This window comes from Nerophis lumbriciformis, linkage group LG12, assembly GCF_033978685.3.
Source record: "Nerophis lumbriciformis linkage group LG12, RoL_Nlum_v2.1, whole genome shotgun sequence".
Taxonomy (NCBI): domain Eukaryota; kingdom Metazoa; phylum Chordata; class Actinopteri; order Syngnathiformes; family Syngnathidae; genus Nerophis; species Nerophis lumbriciformis.
The window spans coordinates 828,510-851,005 of NC_084559.2; the positions used below are offsets into that span (position 1 = coordinate 828,510).

The 22,496-nt window shown below is 41.4% G+C and overlaps 2 protein-coding genes across 4 annotated transcripts in view; both read left to right on the plus strand.

Annotated features, from left to right (window-relative positions):
* LOC133623008 (golgin subfamily A member 3-like) overlaps positions 1–1,852 on the plus strand; it is a 50,556-nt gene extending 48,704 nt beyond the window's left edge. For both annotated transcript variants that reach the window (XM_061985894.2, XM_061985896.2), the window contains exons 23-24: positions 196–362; positions 480–1,852. In XM_061985894.2, the coding sequence (XP_061841878.1) occupies positions 196–362; positions 480–639 (327 nt within the window). In that variant the 3' untranslated portion in view covers positions 640–1,852. The remainder of the gene's footprint in view (positions 1–195; positions 363–479) is intronic.
* Positions 1,853–14,067: 12,215 nt separating this feature from the next.
* The window catches only part of LOC133623010 (ankyrin repeat and LEM domain-containing protein 2), a 57,113-nt gene continuing 48,684 nt past the window's right edge, over positions 14,068–22,496 (plus strand). Inside the window, exon 1 of one of the 2 annotated variants that reach the window (XM_061985902.2) lies at positions 14,068–14,138. The gene's annotated coding sequence lies outside the window, so the exon portion shown is untranslated. Of the gene's footprint in view, positions 14,139–14,688; positions 14,810–22,496 lie in introns of those variants that run through there. The other variant, XM_061985903.2, reaches the window with a different exon arrangement.

The following is a 22,496-nucleotide window of genomic DNA, read 5'->3' on the forward strand; positions in this document are numbered from 1 at the left end:
CCTGGCTACTAGGTTTTTCTGATTTCAAAAGTTGGCAGGTATGCACTTGTCATACTGTAGTGAGCACATATTCAATTCCTTAAGTATGCTAAAGAACGCCTTTTGTAACTGAGCTACTGTGTGGAACAATTTCCCTTGTGGATCATTAAAGTTTGTCTAAGTTTAAGTCTAAAATAGCCTGTGCTATTTTGTCAGCAACGGATGGAAGTGAAAAGTGAGGGCAACCCATCCAGTCCCGTGACGCCGGTCAAGATCCCAGACTGCCCAGTGCCTGCCTCGCTGCTCGATGAGCTGCTAAAACCTTCCACTGCGGTCAACAAGGAGCCCCTCAATAACTTGCACAACTGTTTACGGCTGCTTAAGTAAGACGCCTTTGTGCTCCATTTATATCACCTGCGTATGTAATAACGTAAGGCATCTTTTCCCCAATTCTAGTCTACATGTGCTTTGATTGTTTGTATGTATTTTTGTGTTGTCAGGGAGGAGATGGACAGCCTCCAAAAGCAGATGGAGGAGCACACGGTCACGGTGCACGAGTCCATGAGCTCATGGCCAAATACGGACGAAGGACTGCCTCAACCGGGGCTTCAAAGCGACGACTCTGACGCATCACGGCCATCAAACGACACGACGGTATAAAATAATAAAGTGGAACGGCAGCAGTGATGAGAGCGAGGCTTTTCTCAGGCTATGATGACAGTGGAGTTTTATCCACAAAGCCATGTTTAGCCCTTTGTTCCATTATCTCCTTTGTTAACAATTTCTGCCAACATTTGGCATTCTCATTTATTTTAGAGTAAAACTTTATATCATAGCTTTATCCCCCCCTCCCTATTATTTGACGGTTGTTTATATTTGTTGTCCCAATTATTTATTTATTAAGAGTTAAGGAATTACAACAACGATTACCACCAAGAGAAACCTTGATAACATACAATAATGGTATGGTTTCACTTTAAATTCTTATCATTAATTGGAATCCGTTTCATTGTTTGAGTGACAATGTTGAAGGAGATGTAAGTAGACACTGTTCTTCCATTTATTTCTGCCTGTACATGGCAGATGCCGTTACTCTAGGATTGAACTAACATGTAAGCAGATGGTGACGGGACATTAGTGCACGTTTGTTGCCTTTTTTTCTGTTTTTACAAAACGCAGCGTCACGTTTATTGTATCCATGCAACAAGAGGTTTTCAAACTTTTTGTTGTCTAGCATGGACTGCGGGTATTTGTTGGTGGGGGAAAGCCTTAAGCAACTTTTATCATACTGTACGGGTATCCGGTTGAATGAGCATACCAATTTGTGCGAGATGTAAAAAATATATTGTGTGACAATATGCATGAAAGAACTGACCGCTCCCCAGTTGATCAACACAACGAAAGCGCAAATAACCTGATGCAAAATTGTTACTACTACTTACAAACATCCATTTTCATTTGTTAAGTGTGGTTTATGGTGATGAAAAATGACTACCGTATATTTCGGAGTATAAGTCGCACCGGCCGAAAATGCATAATAAAGAAGGAAAAAGACATATAAGTCACACTGGAGTATAAGTCGCATTTTTGGGGGAAATGTATTTGATAAAAGCCAACACCAAGAATAGACATTTGAAAGGCAATTTAAAAGAAAGAATAGTGAACAACAGGCTGAATAAGTGTACGTTATATGAGGCATAAATAACCAACTGGTATGTTAACGTAACATATTATGGTAAGAGTCATTCAAATAACTATAACATATACAAACCCCGTTTCCATATGAGTTGGGAAATTGTGTTAGATGTAAATATAAACGGAATACAATGATTTGCAAATCATTTTCAAACCATATTCAATTGAATGCACTACAAAGACAACATATTTGATGTTCAAACTCATAAACTTTATTTTATTTTTTTGCAAATAATAATTAACTTAGAATTTCATGGCTGCAACACGTGACAAAGTAGTTGGGGAAAGGGCATGTTCACCACTGTGTTACATCACCTTTTCTTTTAACAACACTCAATAAACGATTGGGAACTGAGGAAACTAATTGTTGAAGCTTTGAAAGTGGAATTCTTTCCCCATTCTTGTTTTATGTAGAGCTTCAGTCGTTCAACAGTCCGGGGGTCTCCGCTGTCGTATTTTACGCTTCATAATGCGCCACACATTTTCGATGGGAGACAGGTCTGGACTGCAGGCGGGCCAGGAAAGTACCCGCACCCTTTTTTTTACGAAGCCACGCTTTTGTAACACGTGCTGAATGTGGCTTGGCATTGTCTTGCTGAAATAAAGCAGGGGCGTCAATGAAAAAGACGGTGCTTAGATGGCAACATATGTTGTTCCAAAACCTGTATGTACCTTTCAGCATTAATGGTGCCTTCACAGATGTGTAAGTTACCCATGCCTTGGGCACTAATGCACCCCCATACCATCACACATGCTGCCTTTTGAACTTTGCACCTATAACAGTCTGGATAGTTCCCTTCCCCTTTGGTCCGGATGACACGAAAAAACAATTTGAAATGTGGACTCGTCAGACCACAGAACACTTTTCCACTTTGCATGAGTCCATCTTAGATGATCTCGGGCCCAGAGAAGCCGGCGGCGTTTCTGGGTGTTGTTGATAAATGGCTTTCACTTTGCATAGTAGAGCTTTAACCTGCACTTACAGATGTAGCGACCAACTGTATTTAGTGATAGTGGTTTTCTGAAGTGTTCCTGAGCCCATGTGGTGATATCCTTTAGAGATTGATGTCTGTGATTGATACAGTGCCGTCTGAGGGATGGAAGGTCACGGTCATTCAATGTTGGTTTCCGGCCATGCCGCTTACGTGGAGTGATTTCTCCAGATTCTCTGAACCTTTTGATGATATTATGGACCGTAGATGTTGAAATCTCTAAATTTCTTTGCACTTTGAGAAACGTTGTTCTTAAACTGTTCGACAATTTGCTCACGCAGTTGTGGACAAAGGGGTGTACCTCGCCCCATCCTTTCTTGTGAAAGACTGAGCATTTTTTGGAAAGCTGTTTTTATACCCAATCATGGCACCCACCTGTTCCCAATTAGCCTGCTCACCTGTGGGATGTTCCAAATAAGTGTTTGATGAGCATTCCTCAACTTTATCAGTATTTATTGCCACCTTTCCCAACTTCTTTGTCACGTGTTGCTGGCATCAAATTCTAAAGTTAATGATATTTGCAAAAAAAAAATTTTTTTTATGAGTTTGAACATCAAATATGTTGTCTTTGTAGCATATTCAACTGAATATGGGATGAAAAGGATTTGCAAATCATTGTATTCCGTTTATATTTACATCTAACACAATTTCCCAACTCATATGGAAACATGCTATACGTTTACCAAACAATCTGTCACTCCTAATAGCTAAATCCCATGAAATCTTATACGTCTAGTCTCTTACGTGAATTAGATAAATAATAATATTTGATATTTTACGGTAATGTGTTAATAATTTCACACAAGTCGCTCCTGAGTATAAGTCGCACCCCCAGCCAAACTATGGAAAAAAAAAACTGCGACTTATAGTCCGAAAAATACGGTACTTCTGTAACCAAATTCTAAATGTGTTGTCTAGTTTAATGAAGGCTACTGGGATAAGTTGATCATTTCCAGATGTTAATATATATATATAAATACATTTTCTTGTATCAGTAAATGAATCATTAATGGTGTAAAGAGCTATCAAATGTATTATTTCTGACACAGTCGTTACAGAACGTATGAACCCTATAACAGCTTTGCACAGCTCTTGCCTAATATTAAAGGGAATTTTAAAAATCTGTACAACATCAACTATGCTCATCTGCGTTCCGAAGTGGAAACTTTGCATTTTTTCTTATGATTAAAATTGACTGATGTTAAAATATCCATTCATGTTCTACTGCATGTCTTGTTTGTTTGAAACGTGTAGGGCATTTCCCAGTTTTTTTTATATACAAACCTTTTATTTATAATATGCATCATTATATATATGCATCATTATATATAAGCAAAGAAATAATAATGATCAAAACTTGTACAGAAACAGTACAAAACAGCGGCAGGGGGTTGTAAATTCAATAAAGCAACTAAAGAAGAATTCAAAATATATATATACAGGTAAAAGCCAGTAAATTAGAATATTTTGAAAAACTTGATTTATTTCAGTAATTGCATTCAAAAGGTGTAACTTGTACATTATATTTATTCATTGCACACAGACTGATGCATTCAAATGTTTATTTCATTTAATTTTGATGATTTGAAGTGGCAACAAATGAAAATCCAAAATTCCGTGTGTCACAAAATTAGAATATTACTTAAGGCTAATACAAAAAAGGGATTTTTAGAAATGTTGGCCAACTGAAAAGTATGAAAATGAAAAATATGAGCATGTACAATACTCAATACTTGGTTGGAGCTCCTTTTGCCTCAATTACTGCGTTAATGCGGCGTGGCATGGAGTCGATGAGTTTCTGGCACTGCTCAGGTGTTATGAGAGCCCAGGTTGCTCTGATAGTGGCCTTCAACTCTTCTGCGTTTTTGGGTCTGGCATTCTGCATCTTCCTTTTCACAATACCCCACAGATTTTCTATGGGGCTAAGGTCAGGGGAGTTGGCGGGCCAATTTAGAACAGAAATACCATGGTCCGTAAACCAGGCACGGGTAGATTTTGCGCTGTGTGCAGGCGCCAAGTCCTGTTGGAACTTGAAATCTCCATCTCCATAGAGCAGGTCAGCAGCAGGAAGCATGAAGTGCTCTAAAACTTGCTGGTAGACGGCTGCGTTGACCCTGGATCTCAGGAAACAGAGTGGACCGACACCAGCAGATGACATGGCACCCCAAACCATCACCCAACCATGCAAATTTTGCATTTCCTTTGGAAATCGAGGTCCCAGAGTCTGGAGGAAGACAGGAGAGGCACAGGATCCACGTTGCCTGAAGTCTAGTGTAAAGTTTCCACCATCAGTGATGGTTTGGGGTGCCATGTCATCTGCTGGTGTCGGTCCACTCTGTTTCCTGAGATCCAGGGTCAACGCAGCCGTCTACCAGCAAGTTTTAGAGCACTTCATGCTTCCTGCTGCTGACCTGCTCTATGGAGATGGAGATTTCAAGTTCCAACAGGACTTGGCGCCTGCACACAGCGCAAAATCTACCCGTGCCTGGTTTACGGACCATGGTATTTCTGTTCTAAATTGGCCCGCCAACTCCCCTGACCTTAGCCCCATAGAAAATCTGTGGGGTATTGTGAAAAGGAAGATGCAGAATGCCAGACCCAAAAACGCAGAAGAGTTGAAGGCCACTATCAGAGCAACCTGGGCTCTCATAACACCTGAGCAGTGCCAGAAACTCATCGACTCCATGCCACGCCGCATTAACGCAGTAATTGAGGCAAAAGGAGCTCCAACCAAGTATTGAGTATTGTACATGCTCATATTTTTCATTTTCATACTTTTCAGTTGGCCAACATTTCTAAAAATCCCTTTTTTGTATTAGCCTTAAGTAATATTCTAATTTTGTGACACACGGAATTTTGGATTTTCATTTGTTGCCACTTCAAATCATCAAAATTAAATGAAATAAACATTTGAATGCATCAGTCTGTGTGCAATGAATAAATATAATGTACAAGTTACACCTTTTGAATGCAATTACTGAAATAAATCAAGTTTTTCAAAATATTCTAATTTACTGGCTTTTACCTGTATATTGTATATATGATATAGACATAATATAATATATCAGTATATATAATATACTGTACATATATTATGTAAATATTACGTATATATGTTATATTTTATATTGCTATATTTTTTTATTTATACCCGCATTGTCCTTTCCATCCTTACACTTTCCATCATTGTAACTGAGCTACTGTGTGGAACAATTTCCCTTGTGGATCATTAAAGTTTGTCTAAGTCTAAGTCTAAAGCAGGGGTGTCAAACACCAAAGGGCCGGATCAGGCCCGCGAACAGGTTTTATCCGGCCCGCGGGATGAGTTTGCTAAGTATAAAAATGAGCCGAAATTTTGGAATGAAAGAAACTGCTGTACTAAATGTGTCCACTAGATGTCACAATAGCAATTCTTTGTATCTTTGTAGATGATGCTACATATGTAAAAAAAGATAAACCACATGTTAGTGCACCAGTCGAAAGAAAAATGAGCAAACTACATAAATAACATCCTGTAATTTGATTTTTATATACATATTTTTTTTTGTGATAAATTGAAATAATTTATCACAATAAATTTTGTGATAAATTCATTATTACACAGCCACAGCCGCAAGGTAGTTGCGACTGTGGCCGCAACTACCTTGCGACCACAGCTGATTGGAGCTGTGGCCGCAAGGTAGTTGGTGCTTGTCGTGGCGGTAATCCTAGAACCCGTTGGTGGACACCGGCGGTGAGGGATGCCGTCAAGCTGAAGAAGGAGTCCTATCGGGTTCTTTTGGCTCATAGGACTCCTGAGGCAGCGGACAAGTACCGACAGGCCAAGCGGTGTGCGGCTTCAGCGGTCGCAGAGGCAAAAACTCGGACATGGGAGGAGTTCGGGGAAGCCATGGAAAACGACTTCCGGACGGCTTCGAAGCGATTCTGGACCACCATCCGCCGCCTCAGGAAGGGGAAGCAGTGCACTATCAACACCGTGTATGGCGGGGATGGTGTTCTGCTGACCTCGACTGCGGATGTTGTGGATCGGTGGAGGGAATACTTCGAAGACCTCCTCAATCCCACCGACACGTCTTCCTATGAGGAAGCAGTGCCTGGGGAGTCTGTGGTGGGCTCTCCTATTTCTGGGGCTGAGGTTGCTGAGGTAGTTAAAAAGCTCCTCGGTGGCAAGGCCCCGGGGGTGGATGAGATCCGCCCGGAGTTCCTTAAGGCTCTGGATGCTGTGGGGCTGTCTTGGTTGACAAGACTCTGCAGCATCGCGTGGACATCCGGGGCGGTACCTCTGGATTGGCATACCGGGGTGGTGGTTCCTCTCTTTAAGAAGGGGAACCGGAGGGTGTGTTCTAACTATCGTGGGATCACACTCCTCAGCCTTCCCGGTAAGGTCTATTCAGGTGTACTGGAGAGGAGGCTACGCCGGATAGTCGAACCTCGGATTCAGTAGGAACAGTGTGGTTTTCGTCCTGGTCGTGGAACTGTGGACCAGTTCTATACTCTCGGCAAGGTCCTTGAGAGTGCATGGGAGTTTGCCCAACCAGTCTACATGTGTTTTGTGGACTTGGAGAAGGCATTTGACCGTGTACCCCGGGAAGTCCTGTGGGGAGTGCTCAGAGAGTATGGGGTAACGGACTGTCTGATTGTGGCGGTCCGCTCCCTGTATGCTCGGTGCCAGAGCTTGGTCCGCATTGCCGGCAGTAAGTCGGACACTTTTCCAGTGAGGGTTGGACTCCGCCAAGGCTGCCCTTTGTCACCGATTCTGTTCATAACTTTTATGGACAGAATTTCTAGGCGCAGTCAAGGCGTTGAGGGGATCTGGTTTGGTGGCTGCAGGATTAGGTCTCTGCTTTTTGCAGATGATGTGGTCCTGATGGCTTCATCTGGCCAGGATCTTCAGCTCTCACTGGATCGGTTCGCAGCCGAGTGTGAAGCGACTGAGATGAGAATCAGCACCTCCAAGTCAGAGTCCATGGTTCTCGCCTGGAAAAGGGTGCAGTGCCATCTCCGGGTTGGGGAGAAGATCTTGCCCCAAGTGGAGGAGTTCAAGTACCTCGGAGTCTTGTTCACGAGTGGGGGAAGAGTGGATCGTGAGATCGACAGGCGGATCGGTGCGGCGTCTTCAGTAATGCGGACGCTGTATCGATCCGTTGTGGTAAAGAAGGAGCTGAGCCGGAAGGCAAAGCTCTCAATTTACCGGTCGATCTACGTTCCCATCCTCACCTATGGTCATGAGCTTTGGGTTATGACCGAAAGGACAAGATCACGGGTACAAGCAGCCGAAATGAGTTTCCTCTGCCGGGTGGCGGGGCTCTCCCTTAGAGATAGGGTGAGAAGCTCTGCCATCTGGGGGGAGCTCAAAGTAAAGCCGCTGCTCCTCCACATGGAGAGGAGCCAGATGAGGTGGTTCGGGCATCTGGTCAGGATGCCACCCGAACGCCTCCCTAGGGAGCTGTTTAGGGCACGTCCGACCGGTAGGAGGCCGCGGGGAAGACCCAGGACACGTTGGGAAGACTATGTCTCCCGGCTGGCCTGGGAACGCCTCGGGGTTCCACAGGAAGAGCTGGACGAAGTGGCTGGGGAGAGGGAAGTCTGGGCTTCCCTGCTTAGGCTGCTGCCCCCGCGACCCGACCTCGGATAAGCGGAAGAAGATGGATGGATGGATGGATGGAAATTGAAAATTAACACCAATGAGTTGACTGATGAACATTATCACACAACTTATTCAGTAAGTATAAATAACAACAAATAAAGGTAGAATACTATTAACCGCAACATGTAAGTGTAAAAAAAAAAAAACATTACCATTTGTACATTTTCAGAATGTACTTGTTCAATTTTCACACAAAGAAAACAATCTGAAGTTGTCTTTTATTTTTAAGTTATTTTTAAGTTATTTTTCTCCCATGTGGCCCCCCATCTAAAATGAGTTTGACACCCCTGGCCCGCGAACAGGTTTTATCCGGCCCCGCGGGTTGAGTTTGCTAAGTATAAAAATGAGCCGAAATTTTGGAATGAAAGAAACTGCTGTTCTAAATGTGTCCACTAGATGTCACAATAGCAATTCTTTGTATCTTTGTAGATGATGCTACATATGTAAAAAAAGATAAACCACATGTTAGTGCACCAGTCGAAGAAAAATGAGCAAACTACATAAATAACATCCTCTAATTTGATTTTTATATTTTTTTTTTTTAATGTGATAAATTGAAAATGAACACCAATGAGTTGACTGATGAACATTATCACACAACTTATTCAGTAAGTATAAATAACGACAAATAAAGGTAGAATACTATTAACCGCAACATGTAAGTGTAAAAAAAACAACAAAAAACATTACGATTTGTACATTTTCAGAATGTGCTCATTAAATTTTTAAACAAAACAATCTGAAGTTGTCTTTATTTTTAAGTTATCTTTTGAAGTTATTTTTTCTCCATCTAAAATGAGTTTGACCCCCCTGGTGTAAAGCCATAGGCTCACACAAGTTCCGTAAATTAGTCAAAATGTGGAGCACAGCATCATAGTTTTCATAGCTTTTTGGTTGTTGGCGGTAGAAAGCGTTTTTAAAGTAAATTTCTAATACTTATTTTTTTTTCCCATTTTATTTTTATTGACATCCAGCATCAGACATTCCTATCCATTACATCATATTCACATAAATCATATATTTATTGTCTGCCCTAAATGTCAAAATATTTTTGTTTGTATCCCACCCATACCACCCCCCCCCCAGAAAAAGAAAGAAACAACAACAACAAAAAAGTAATATCTACAAATACATCGATTAAATAAACAGAAAAAAAGAATAATACATTAATAATAATGATAATCAAAAATAAAATATAATTAAATAAATTAATAATAAATTAAAATATATTTTAGTGCATTCCCCACATAATTCTTTTATTTAAAAAAAAAATTGCGTTAGCATTCTTTGGTCCACTTTTTTTTTTTAATTTTATTTTTATTTTTTTAACTTTTATTTATAAATTTCAACATTTACAAACGGACGAGAAACAATAATCAAAATTAAAGCTGCAAGCAGCATTGGTCGGGCCCGCGTATTTGGCAGGTGCTAGTCCTAAGTGTCCCAATACTTTTGTTCAGTTTTCGTCATAAGTGTCCCAATACTTTTGTCTACTTTGAGTCCGAATTCTCCCAATACTTTTGTCTAGTGTACCTACCTTGTCTGCATTGTGTGGGCACGCTGGTGCTTCCTGCTTTTAAGCAGCCTTCTTGAAAAAAACAGCAGCATCAGCGCAGCGGCTCTTTGAAGGCTCATAAAATCAAAACCGGAGCCGGTATTAAAACTCTTTCCATAACTTTTAATCAAAAGGGTTCAATCTCTCTCCTGTGTTAGTTTGAAGCCGAAACAACAAACACGCTCAGAGGAGATAATGTTTGAAGAAAGGTGACCGGTTTTTACAAAAATGTTGTGTTGAAGGGGGAATAGCAAGCTTCTTGTAGATTTTTGCTGGGGGTTGTCAATTTATGAAATGTAGGTCTAAGTGAGACCTACGGAGAGGATTTTGTTTAATGTCTCTCCGACCTTCCCAGTGGGAGTTACAGGCAGTTTTGTCATTTTTTTTCTTCCGAGGAGCAGTTTTTTCTCCGTTTTATTCAAAAATTGCTCTAGAGCGCAATTTTTAAATTTGGGGTTAGGTTTTTTTTTTTATTAGATCACAATTTTTGCCAGTCCTGATGTGTGCGTTCAGTTTGGTGAGTTTTGAAGCGTGTTAAGGGGGTCAAATTACAGCTCAAAAAGGCAAAAGTGACTGTTTTTAGTACTTTTTTTGTCTTGAAGGGGGAATTGCCAACTTCCTGTTGATTTTTGCCCGAGGATATACAATTATGAAAGGTAGGTCTAAGTCAAACCTACATAGAGGTTTTTGTTTCATGTCTCTCCGACCTTCCTAGTGGGAGTTACAGGCAGTCTAGTTTTTTTTTTTCCCTAGGGGGCGCTAGAGCGCAATTTTGAGTTTTGGGGTTCGTTTTTTTTTATTAAAAGACAATTTTCGCAGGTCCTGATGTGTGGGTCAAATATGGTGAGTTTTGAAGCATGTTAAGTGGGTCAAATTAGTGCTCAAAGAGGCGGCGGAAGAATAATAAAGAAAGAATAAAACCTTAGAAATTCAATAGGTCTTTATGTCCCATTGCATAAGGACTCCCTGTGGGAGTCCTTATGCAATGGGCCATGCGGGCCCTAATAATAATAATAAAAAACCTTAGAAATTCAATAGGTCCTTATGTCCCATTGCATAAGGACTCCCTGTGGGAGTCCTTTTGCAATGGGCCATGCGGGCCCTAATAATAATAAAACCTTAGAAATTCAATAGGTCCTTATGTCCCATTGCGGGCCCTAATTAAAGCTGCAAGCAGCATTGGTCGGGCCCGCGTATTTGGCAGGTGCTAGTCCTAAGTGTCCCAATACTTTTGTTCAGTTTTCGTCATAAGTGTCCCAATACTTTTGTCTACTTTTAGTCCGAATTCTCCCAATACTTTTGTTTAGTGTACCTACCTTGTCTGCATTGTGTGGGCACGCTGGTGCTTCCTGCTTTTAAGCAGCCTTCTTGAAAAAACAGCAGCATCAGCGCAGCGGCTCTTTGAAGGGTCATAAAATCAAAACCGGAGCCGGTATTAAAACATAACTTTTAATCAAAAGGGTTCAATCTCTCTCCTGTGTTAGTTTGAAGCCGAAACAACAAACACGCTCAGAGAAGATAATGTTTGAAGAAAGGTGACCGGTTTTTACAAAAATGTTGTGTTGAAGGGTAGCAAGCTTCTTGTAGATTTTTCCTGGGGGTTGTCAATTTATGAAATGTAGGTCTAAGTGAGACCTACGGAGAGGATTTTGTTTAATGTCTCTCCGACCTTCCCAATGGGAGTTACAGGCAGTTTTGTCATTTTTTTTCTTCCGAGGAGCAGTTTTTTCTCCGTTTTATTCAAAAATTGCTCTAGAGCGCAATTTTTAAATTTGGAGTTAGGTTTTTTTATTAGATCACAATTTTTGCCAGTCCTGATGTGTGCGTTCAGTTTGGTGAGTTTTGAAGCGTGTTAAGGGGGTCAAATTACAGCTCAAAAAGGCAAAAGTGACTGTTTTTAGTACTTTTTTTTGTCTTGAAGGGGGAATTGCCAACTTCCTGTTGATTTTTGCCCGAGGATATACAATTATGAAAACTAGGTCTAAGCAGAGGTGTGGACTCGAGTCACATGACTTGGACTCGAGTCAGACTCGAGTCATGAATTTGATGACTTTAGACTCGACTTGACAAAATGTAAAAAGACTTGCAACTCGACTTAGACTTTAACATCAATGACTTGTGACTTCACTTGGACTTGAGCCTTTTGAATTGACATGACTTGACATGACTTGCTACTTTCCCCAAAACCCAAAGATGAAAAAGTTATTCGGGAGCGCTCCGTATTTTTCATTGTGTACTTGTCTATCAGCGTTGCGTGTGTCAGCTGGTGTGGTCTCAGTACAACAGCCAATCAAATTAGATCTACTTTGTTTTCATCACACAGCATTCATCCAATCAAATTGCAGGACAACCAACGAAGAAGACATGTCCAAACCACACGCCAGTGAACAAAAAATGATACCTAAAATAATTTTGTTTGGGTATAAAAATTACGATGTGGTCAACACAAAACGGTTTGCAGTATGCAACACATGCGGTTCGAAAATGACTGATGGAGAGGCAACAACTTCCAACTTCGTCCGGCATTTGAAGTTGCACAAAGAACGGTAAGTTTTGAATGTAAGATAACGTTTATTGGCTAAGTAACGTGACTTTTATTTGCTGTGTAGTTAAATCAGTGAGGCTGTAAACTCACTGCTAACGTTATAACGTTATTGCAAACACGGGAATCTGTTGCAGTTCACTACCTTATTCATACTTTTTGTTCAGTGATTTTTTTTAAGCAGGGTTACGTTAGTCAATATATCACACGTAACGTTAGACGGCGGTCAGCAGCACCGCGTATTTTAGCCACCTAAAAAAAGACAAAAATAGTCAAATAAAGGTCAGTTAAAATGTATACTATATTATGAATATGTGTACCGTTTTAGCTAGCTTTCTGACATACTGATGGTTGTTTACCTCAGTGGTCCCCAACCACCGGGCCGCGGCCCGGTACTGGTCCGTGGATCGATTGGTATCGGGCCGCACAAGAAATAATTTTTTTTTCTTTCTTTTTTTAATTAAATCAACATAAAAAACACAAGATACACTTACAAGTAGTGCACCAACCCAAAACAACTCTCTCCCCCCTTTTGTTCTGGGCATTGAACATGAAGACTCTTCCTTCACTGTTCCGAGTGGCCATGAGAGTCTTGGCAGTGCCTGCCTCCAGTGCTCCAGTGGAGCGAGTTTTCAGCCATGGTGGCATCATACTACGCCCCCATCGTGCACAAATGACTGACAGACTCTTGGCTAATTTGGTCTTTTGCAAATGCAATGCAGCATAGGGCCCTGACATATAAAAAGTACAACTTTTTTGTTATGTTCACGTATATGTCATGTTTTTTCAATGTTAACACTTTTGTACAAATAAGAACATTTGCACTTTATTTTTCAATGTGTTTGTTCTGTAAAGGAATGAGTTAATGTTTAAAATGACTGGTTAATAGTGCTATTATAAAGTGCAATGTCAGCACAATTTTCTTTCCTGCAATTTAAAATGCACTTGTTTTAATAAATAAATACAGCGTTTGAAAAGCATACACAATCTGTGTTAATATATTAGTCTGTGGTTAAAAGGACTTGAAAGGACTCGAAACTCAAAATGCAGGACTTAGGACTTGACTTGAGACTTTCCAGTCTTGACTTTGGACTTGACTCGGGGCTTGCCTGTCTTGACTCGGGACTTGACTCGGACTTGAGGGCAAAGACTTGAGACTTACTTGTGACTTGCAAAACAATGACTTGGTCCCACCTCTGGGTCTAAGTCAAACCTACATAGAGGTTTTTGTTTCATGTCTCTTTGACCTTCCTAGTGGGAGTTACAGGCAGTCTAGTTTTTTTTTCCCTAGGGGGCGCTAGAGCGCAATTTTGAGTTTTGGGGTTCGGTTTTTTTTTAATTAAAAGACAATTTTCGCAGGTCCTGATGTGTGGGTCAAATATGGTGAGTTTTGAAGCATGTTAAGTGGGTCCAATTAGTGCTCAAAGAGGCGGCGGAAGAATAATAAAGAAAGAATAAAACCTTACAAATTCAATAGGTCCTTATGTCCCATTGCATAAGGACTCCCTGTGGGAGTCCTTATGCAATGGGCCATGCGGGCCCTAATAAGTTGACAATGTTGTCCGGCAACACGTCATCGACGGTATTTTTTTTTGTTCAGGCACTATATTCGGACAACCCCGGGTCCTTACACTCTGTATTTTGAAACACGTCGCGGTGTAAAAACACCACGCTACGGTGGCCGGGAAGGGAAGAAAAAAGAGAAGCGAAAAGAAGAGAGGAGAGGAGGTAAGAATAGATAGATTAAAGTTAATATATTATGATGACCTCATTGTATGTTGTCTCGCGTATGGTTTTACACCGATAAATCTTAAAACGGTCATTTCAAAACGCAAAATGGTAACTAAAGGTGGCCAACTGGCAGTTACCGGTTATACTGCTAAGAGGCTAACTAACGTTAGCACGACTGTCACTTGAAGACAAATGTTTTTCAGTTCTATTTAGGGCTTAAAAAGAGTTTGGTGTTTGACGCAATAACATCTTTCCTGGGGAATGAACATGTTTTATTGAAGTACCGTCACTGTGTATACGACAGAAATGCACGATACCACTTTCATGTTTAAAAAAAAAAAAAGTTGGTCAAATAATAACGTGTCCTCCAAATAGATTTAAATGGAACATACATTAATTCAAACTAGAACGTAATGCTGCTAATTATTGTAGAAATACTATATTGTTATAAACATAAAACTGGCGCACCATTCCCTGAATTTAAAAAAATCCCACTGATTATGAACGCAGCATTTTAGCACTCCCCTTGAAAGTGCGCATGCGCACAGCAGGTTGTAAACAATGAGCCCCGACTATCAGACCGTCCTCCAGCTTTTTGTCCAACAATGTACCTGTGACTGTGTTCAACTACTCAAAAGCTCGTCCTCACGCACGAAACATGTTACTCTGTGAGTATGAGTACTCATTTTTGTTAAAAGATGCCATCAGATGCACCTTTTTGTATTTTTATTTTATTTTTTTTAATCGCCATCATCCCGAAGACGAGTTCAAATTCGTGGCATGTTTGGGTGTGACAGCCTTCGATGACCGAGCAAATTAAAACAACAAACAAATCTACATACATCTTGATACTAACTGTTCAAATGACATGAATTTTGATGAAAGGATTCTATCAAAAGCGCTTCCACCGTGCTAGCTTGTCCATGCTCTCTAGTACTCGACTGTCTAACCCGGGGGGTCGGCTCTTTAGCGCCGCCCTAGTGGCTCTCTGGAGCTTTTTCAAAAATGTATGAAAAATGGAAAAAGATGAGGGGGGGGAAAAATATATTTTTTGTGTTAATATTAGAGATGTCCGATAATATCGGCCGATAAATGCTTTAAAATGTAATATCGGAAATTATCGGTATCGTTTTTTTATTATCGCTGTCGGATTTTTAGGGACCAGTCCCTTTGGGACAGAGGACCCTAGTGTATTTCTATCCATCCATCCATCCATCTTCTTCCGCTTATCCGAGGTCGGGTCGCGGGGGCAGCAGCCTAAGCAGGGAAGCCCAGACTTCCCTCTCCCCAGCCACTTCGTCCAGCTCTTCCTGTGGGACCCCGAGGCGTTCCCAGGCCAGCCGGGAGACATAGTCTTCCCAACGTGTCCTGGGTCTTCCTCGCGGCCTCCTACCGGTAGGACGTGCCCTAAACACCTCCATAGGGAGGCGTTCGGGTGGCATCCTGACCAGATGCCCGAACCACCTCATCTGGCTCCTCTCGATGTGGAGGAGCAGCGGCTTTACTTTGAGCTCCTCCCGGATGGCAGAGCTTCTCACCCTATCTCTAAGGGAGAGCCCCGCCACCCGGCGGAGGAAACTCATTTCGGCCGCTTGTACCCGTGATCTTGTCCTTTCGGTCATAACCCAAAGCTCATGACCATAGGTGAGGATGGGAACGTAGATCGACCGGTAAATTGAGAGCTTTGCCTTCCGGCTCAGCTCCTTCTTCACCACAACGGATCGATACAGCGTCCGCATTACTGAAGACGCCGCACCGATCCGCCTGTCGATCTCACGATCCACTCTTCCCTCACTCGTGAACAAGACTCCGAGGTACTTGAACTCCTCGACTTGGGACAAGATCTCCTCCCCAACCCGGAGATGGCACTCCACCCTTTTCCGGGCGAGAACCATGGACTCGGACTTGGAGGTGCTGATTCTCATCCCAGTCGCTTCACACTCGGCTGCGAACCGATCCAGTGAGAGCTGAAGATCCTGGCCAGATGAAGCCATCAGGACCACATCATCTGCAAAAAGCAGAGACCTAATCCTGCAGCCACCAAACCAGATCCCCTCAACGCCTTGACTGCGCCTAGAAATTCTGTCCATAAAGGTTATGAACAGAATCGGTGACAAAGGGCAGCCTTGGCGGAGTCCAACCCTCACTGGAAACGTGTCCGACTTACTACCGGCAATGCGGACCAAGCTCTGACACTGATCATACAGGGAGCGGACTGCCACAATCAGACAGTCCGATACCCCGTACTCTCTGAGCACTCCCCACAGGACTTCCCGAGGGACACGGTCGAATGCTTTCTCCAAGTCCACAAAACACATGTAGACTGGTTGGGCAAACTCCCATGCACCCTCAAGGACCCTGCCGAGAGTATAGAGCTGGTCCACAGTTCCACGACCAGGACGAAAACCACACTGTTCCTCCTGAATCCGAGGTTCGACTTTCTAGCGTTTTAATATTATACCGCCGCCTCTTTGAGCTGTAATTTGACCCCCTTAACATGCTTCAAAACTCACCAAATTGAACACACACATCAGGACTGGTGAAAATTGCGATCTAATCAAAAAAACAAATCCCAAAACTCAAAATTGAGCTCTAGCGCCCCCTTAGGAAGAAAACACAGACAAAACTGCCTGTAACTCCCAGTAGGAATGTCGTAGAGACATGAAGCAAAAACCTCTATGTAGGTCTCACTTAGACTTATATTTCATACACTGACAACCCCCAGCAAAAATCAACAGGAAGTTTGCAATTCCCCCTTCAAAACAAAAGTTGTGTAAAAACAGTCACCTTTTTTCAAACATTATCTCCTCTGAGCGCATTTGTCGTGTCGGCTTCAAATTAGCACAGGAGAGAGATTGAACGCTTCTGATTAAAAGTTGATGAAAGAGTTTTAATTAGTGCTCCGGTTTGGATTTTATGAGCCCTCAAAGTCGGTCCCGTCCATCACTGCTTGCAGCTTTAATTATTTTTATTTTTATTTTTTATTTTTTTATTAAATCAACATAAAAAACACAAGATACACTTACAATTAGTGCACCAACCCAAAAAACCTCCCTCCCCCATTTACACTCATTCACACAAAAGGGTTGTTTCTTTCTGTTATTAATATTGTGGTTCCTACATTATATATCAATATATATCAGTCTGCAAGGGATACAGTCCGTAAGCACACATGATTGTGCGTGCTGCTGGTCCACTAATAGTACTAACCTTTAACAGTTAATTTTACTCATTTTCATTAATTACTAGTTTCTATGTAAAGTTTTTTTTATATTGTTTTACCTTCTTTTTTATTCAAGAATTAATTTATTTATCTTATTTTATTTTATTAATTTTTTTAAAAAGTACCTTATCTTCACCATACCTGCTTGTCCAAATTAGGCATAATAATGTGTTAATTCCACGACTGTATATATCAGTATCGGTTGATATCGGTATCTGTAATTAAGGGTTTGGTCAATATCGGAATATCGGCAAAAAGCCATTATTGGACATCCCTAGTTGTTTCTTTCTGTTATTAATATTTCTGGTTCCTACATTACAAGTAAAAGCCAGTAAATTAGAATATTTTGAAAAACTTGATTTATTTCAGTAATTGCATTCAAAAGGTGTAACTTGTACATTATATTTATTCATTGCACACAGACTGATGCATTCAAATGTTTATTTCATTTAATTTTGATGATTTGAAGTGGCAACAAATGAAAATCCAAAATTCCGTGTGTCACAAAATTAGAATATTACTTAAGGCTAATACAAAAAAGGGATTTTTAGAAATGTTGGCCAACTGAAAAGTATGAAAATGAAAAATATGAGCATGTACAATACTCAATACTTGGTTGGAGCTCCTTTTGCCTCAATTACTGCGTTAATGCGGCGTGGCATGGAGTCGATGAGTTTCTGGCACTGCTCAGGTGTTATGAGAGCCCAGGTTGCTCTGATAGTGGCCTTCAACTCTTCTGCGGTTTTGGGTCTGGCATTCTGCATCTTCCTTTTCACAATACCCCACAGATTTTCTATGGGGCTAAGGTCAGGGGAGTTGGCGGGCCAATTTAGAACAGAAATACCATGGTCCGTAAACCAGGCACGGGTAGATTTTGCGCTGTGTGCAGGCGCCAAGTCCTGTTGGAACTTGAAATCTCCATCTCCATAGAGCAGGTCAGCAGCAGGAAGCATGAAGTGCTCTAAAACTTGCTGGTAGACGGCTGCGTTGACCCTGGATCTCAGGAAACAGAGTGGACCGACACCAGCAGATGACATGGCACCCCAAACCATCGCTGATGGTGGAAACTTTACACTAGACTTCAGGCAACGTGGATCCTGTGCCTCTCCTGTCTTCCTCCAGACTCTGGGACCTCGATTTCCAAAGGAAATGCAAAATTTGCATGGTTGGGTGATGGTTTGGGGTGCCATGTCATCTGCTGGTGTCGGTCCACTCTGTTTCCTGAGATCCAGGGTCAACGCAGCCGTCTACCAGCAAGTTTTAGAGCACTTCATGCTTCCTGCTGCTGACCTGCTCTATGGAGATGGAGATTTCAAGTTCCAACAGGACTTGGCGCCTGCACACAGCGCAAAATCTACCCGTGCCTGGTTTACGGACCATGGTATTTCTGTTCTAAATTGGCCCGCCAACTCCCCTGACCTTAGCCCCATAGAAAATCTGTGGGGTATTGTGAAAAGGAAGATGCAGAATGCCAGACCCAAAACGCAGAAGAGTTGAAGGCCACTATCAGAGCAACCTGGGCTCTCATAACACCTGAGCAGTGCCAGAAACTCATCGACTCCATGCCACGCCGCATTAACGCAGTAATTGAGGCAAAAGGAGCTCCAACCAAGTATTGAGTATTGTACATGCTCATATTTTTCATTTTCATACTTTTCAGTTGGCCAACATTTCTAAAAATCCCTTTTTTGTATTAGCCTTAAGTAATATTCTAATTTTGTGACACACGGAATTTTGGATTTTCATTTGTTGCCACTTCAAATCATCAAAATTCAATGAAATAAACATTTGAATGCATCAGTCTGTGTGCAATGAATAAATATAATGTACAAGTTACACCTTTTGAATGCAATTACTGAAATAAATCAAGTTTTTCCAAAATATTCTAATTTACTGGCTTTTACCTGTATAATTTATATTTACTTATTTATGAAATATATGTTTTTGTTAGCCCTGCGATGAGGTGGCGTCTTGTCCAGGGTGTACCCCGCCTTCCGCCCGATTGTAGCTGAGATAGGCTCCAGCGCCCCCCGCGACCCCAAAGGGAATAAGCGGTAGAAAATGGATGGATAGATGGATGTTTTTGTTAATAAGTTAAAAGTGTTTAATGATAATGCAAGCATGTTTAACACATATAGTTAATATTGTTAATAAATTAAAGGTGTTTAATGATAATGCAATCATGTTTAACACATAGTTAATATTGTTAATAAATTAAAGGTGTTTAATGATAATACAAGAATGTTTAATACATATAGTTAATATTGTTAATAAATTAAAGGTGTTTAATGATAATACAAGTATGTTTAATACCTATAGTTAATATTGTTAACAAGTTAAAGGTGTTTAAAGATAATGCAAGCACGTTTAATACATATAGTTAATATTGTTAACAAGTTAAAGGTGTTTAATGATAATACAAGCATGTTTAATACATATAGTTATTATTAATAAGTTAAAGGTGTTTAAAGATAATACAAGCATGTTTAACACATATAGTTAATATTGTTAACAAGTTAAAGATGTTTAAAGATAATACAAGCATGTTTAACACATATAGTTAATATTGTTAACAAGTTAAAGGTGTTTAATGATAATACAAGCATGTTTAACACATATAGTTAATATTGTTAACAAGTTAAAGGTGTTTAAAGATAATACAAGCATGTTTAACACATATAGTTAATATTGTTAACAAGTTAAGGTGGTTAAAGATAATACAGGCATGTTTAACACATATAGATTCCTTTCTTTCATGAAGACAAGAATATAAGTTGGTGTATTACCTGATTCTGATGACTTGCATTGATTGGAATCAGACAGTGGTGCTAAAAACGTCTGCATTTTCGAATGGAGGAGAAAAAAGTCCTCCTTTCTGTCCAATACCACATGAAAGTGGTTGGTTTTTGGCATCTTATTTGTCCAGCTTCCGTACTCCATTGTATACACTTTACAATAAATACATTGTCGGCAAAGTCCGTAGCTTGCTAGCTTGTGCACGCCAGCTTTCTGAGACTCTTGTTTTGTTAGCGCAACTGTGCAGTCGGTCTTTGGAGTTTTGACGACAGGTACGGCGCCAGAGTCTGTTGAAATAAAGTGTTTCTCGCCTTCCAGTCGGTAATTTTAATGAGCTGGCAGCAGCCAGCGTCATCTCAGAAGACCCTCGGGTGCCGTGAATGTCAATCAAGTGACGAAAGTGACGTCATAATGAAGATTTATGATCGCTCGTTTTTAGGACTATTTTTGTAATGCCTGGCTGGTGATTGACTGACACACCCTCCGAGATCGACCGGTAGCTCGCGATCGACGTAATGAGCACCCCTGGTCCAGGATATCAGTCACCCACTACACCAATACATCATCCCACTACCATCAGGGCACAGGTACAGAACCATCAAATTCCGGAGGGCCCGCCTCAGGAAAATCCTGATCCCTGCAGGCCCGGCCGACCTGTCTGACAAGCCTTTAAATGTGTTGGTCATGTATGATGTCTTTTTGTTACTTTTGTTTCCCGAGCCCGGGATTGAACTCGGGACCTTCGTATTGTGAGGCAGTCATCATCGGCGGTCACTCGATCAAGTATGACAATGTGTATCCCTTTATGGAGGATGCCTTTGCGTGACTTTGTTTAATGTGGGGAGATTGGTTCACCACACGATCCTTGACAGAATCGGGTCAGGGTCCAGTGGCATGGAGTCCAAGACGACTGGGGGACCCTTTTCTGCTGCAGCCTTCTTCCGCCATCGCAGCCGTTGCGGTAGTTCTTTTAAATCTACCGTCTTCCGCCTGCTCCGCCGTTGAGGTCTTCACCGTATCCCTGGCTAGGGGGCAGTCAGGTACTAGGCCTTTGCCAAGGGCCACCTGGGGTAACAGTAGTAAAGGGGTTAACCTCCTAGTGCCCCAAGACCCCATAGAGGAGCCTCCACTTTAACGTCATGCCCAGGACACTATTGTGAGGCATTACGAAGGTCCTCGCATAGCCATAACTTACTAAGTTTCACAGAGCAAGTCATGGGTATATCAGATCCCTTACACTGAGAGGTGCTTTTTAATTTGGTCATTTTAAAGCATTTTATGTTTAAAGTAGTATAGAGTAGAACATTTCCCGCAAAAATTTTTATTGACATGCTAACCTGTCGCTAACCTCCGGCCGTTTTGGTTGAGTGGTGGCAGAATAAGATATAATAACAATAAGTATGAGGAATAACTGGATGGGATGCAGGCCCATAATAAAGACCAACACATTTTGTATTTCTTATCAATGTGTATTGTTTAAAGGGGAACATTATCACAATTTCAGAATGGTTAAAACCATTAAAAATCAGTTCCCAGTGGCTTATTATATTTTTCGAAGTTTTTTTCAAAATTTTACCCATCACACAATATCCCTAAAAAAAAGCTTCAAAGTGCCTGATTTTAACCATCGTTATAAACACCCGTCCATTTTCCTGTGACGTCACATAGTGAAGCCAACACAAACAAACATGGCGGAAAGAACAGCAAGCTATAGCGACATTAGCTCGGATTCAGACTCGGATTTCAGCGGCTTAAGCGATTCAACAGATTACGCATGTATTGAAACGGATGGTTGCAGTGTGGAGGCAGGTAGCGAAAACGAAATTGAAGAAGAAACTGAAGCTATTGAGCCATATCGGTTTGAACCGTATGCAAGCGAAACCGACGAAAACAACACGGGAGAAAGCGAGGACGAATTCGGCGATCGCCTTCTAACCAACGATTGGTATGTGTTTGTTTGGCATCAAAGGAAACTAACAACTATGAACTAGGTTTACAGCATATTAAATACATTTGGCAACAACATGCACTTTGAGAGTGCAGACAGCCCAATTTTCATCAATTAATATATTCTGTAGACATACCCTCATGTCAGCAGGCCAGGGAAGCTAGGGTCGATATTCTTCTCTTGATCATCTTCGGGACGGTGTGAGCCAAGACATCCAGGGGGTTTAGCTCGCTCGTCTGCGGGAACAAACTTCCGCCATTGCTTGCCGTGCTACCGAGGTCCTTTGTCCCTGAATCGCTCACACACTCCGGCAGATTCAATGGGGGTCTGGCGGCAGATTTCTTTGACTTTATCGTTGTAAATGCATCTGCTTTGAGTGTCGCAGGAT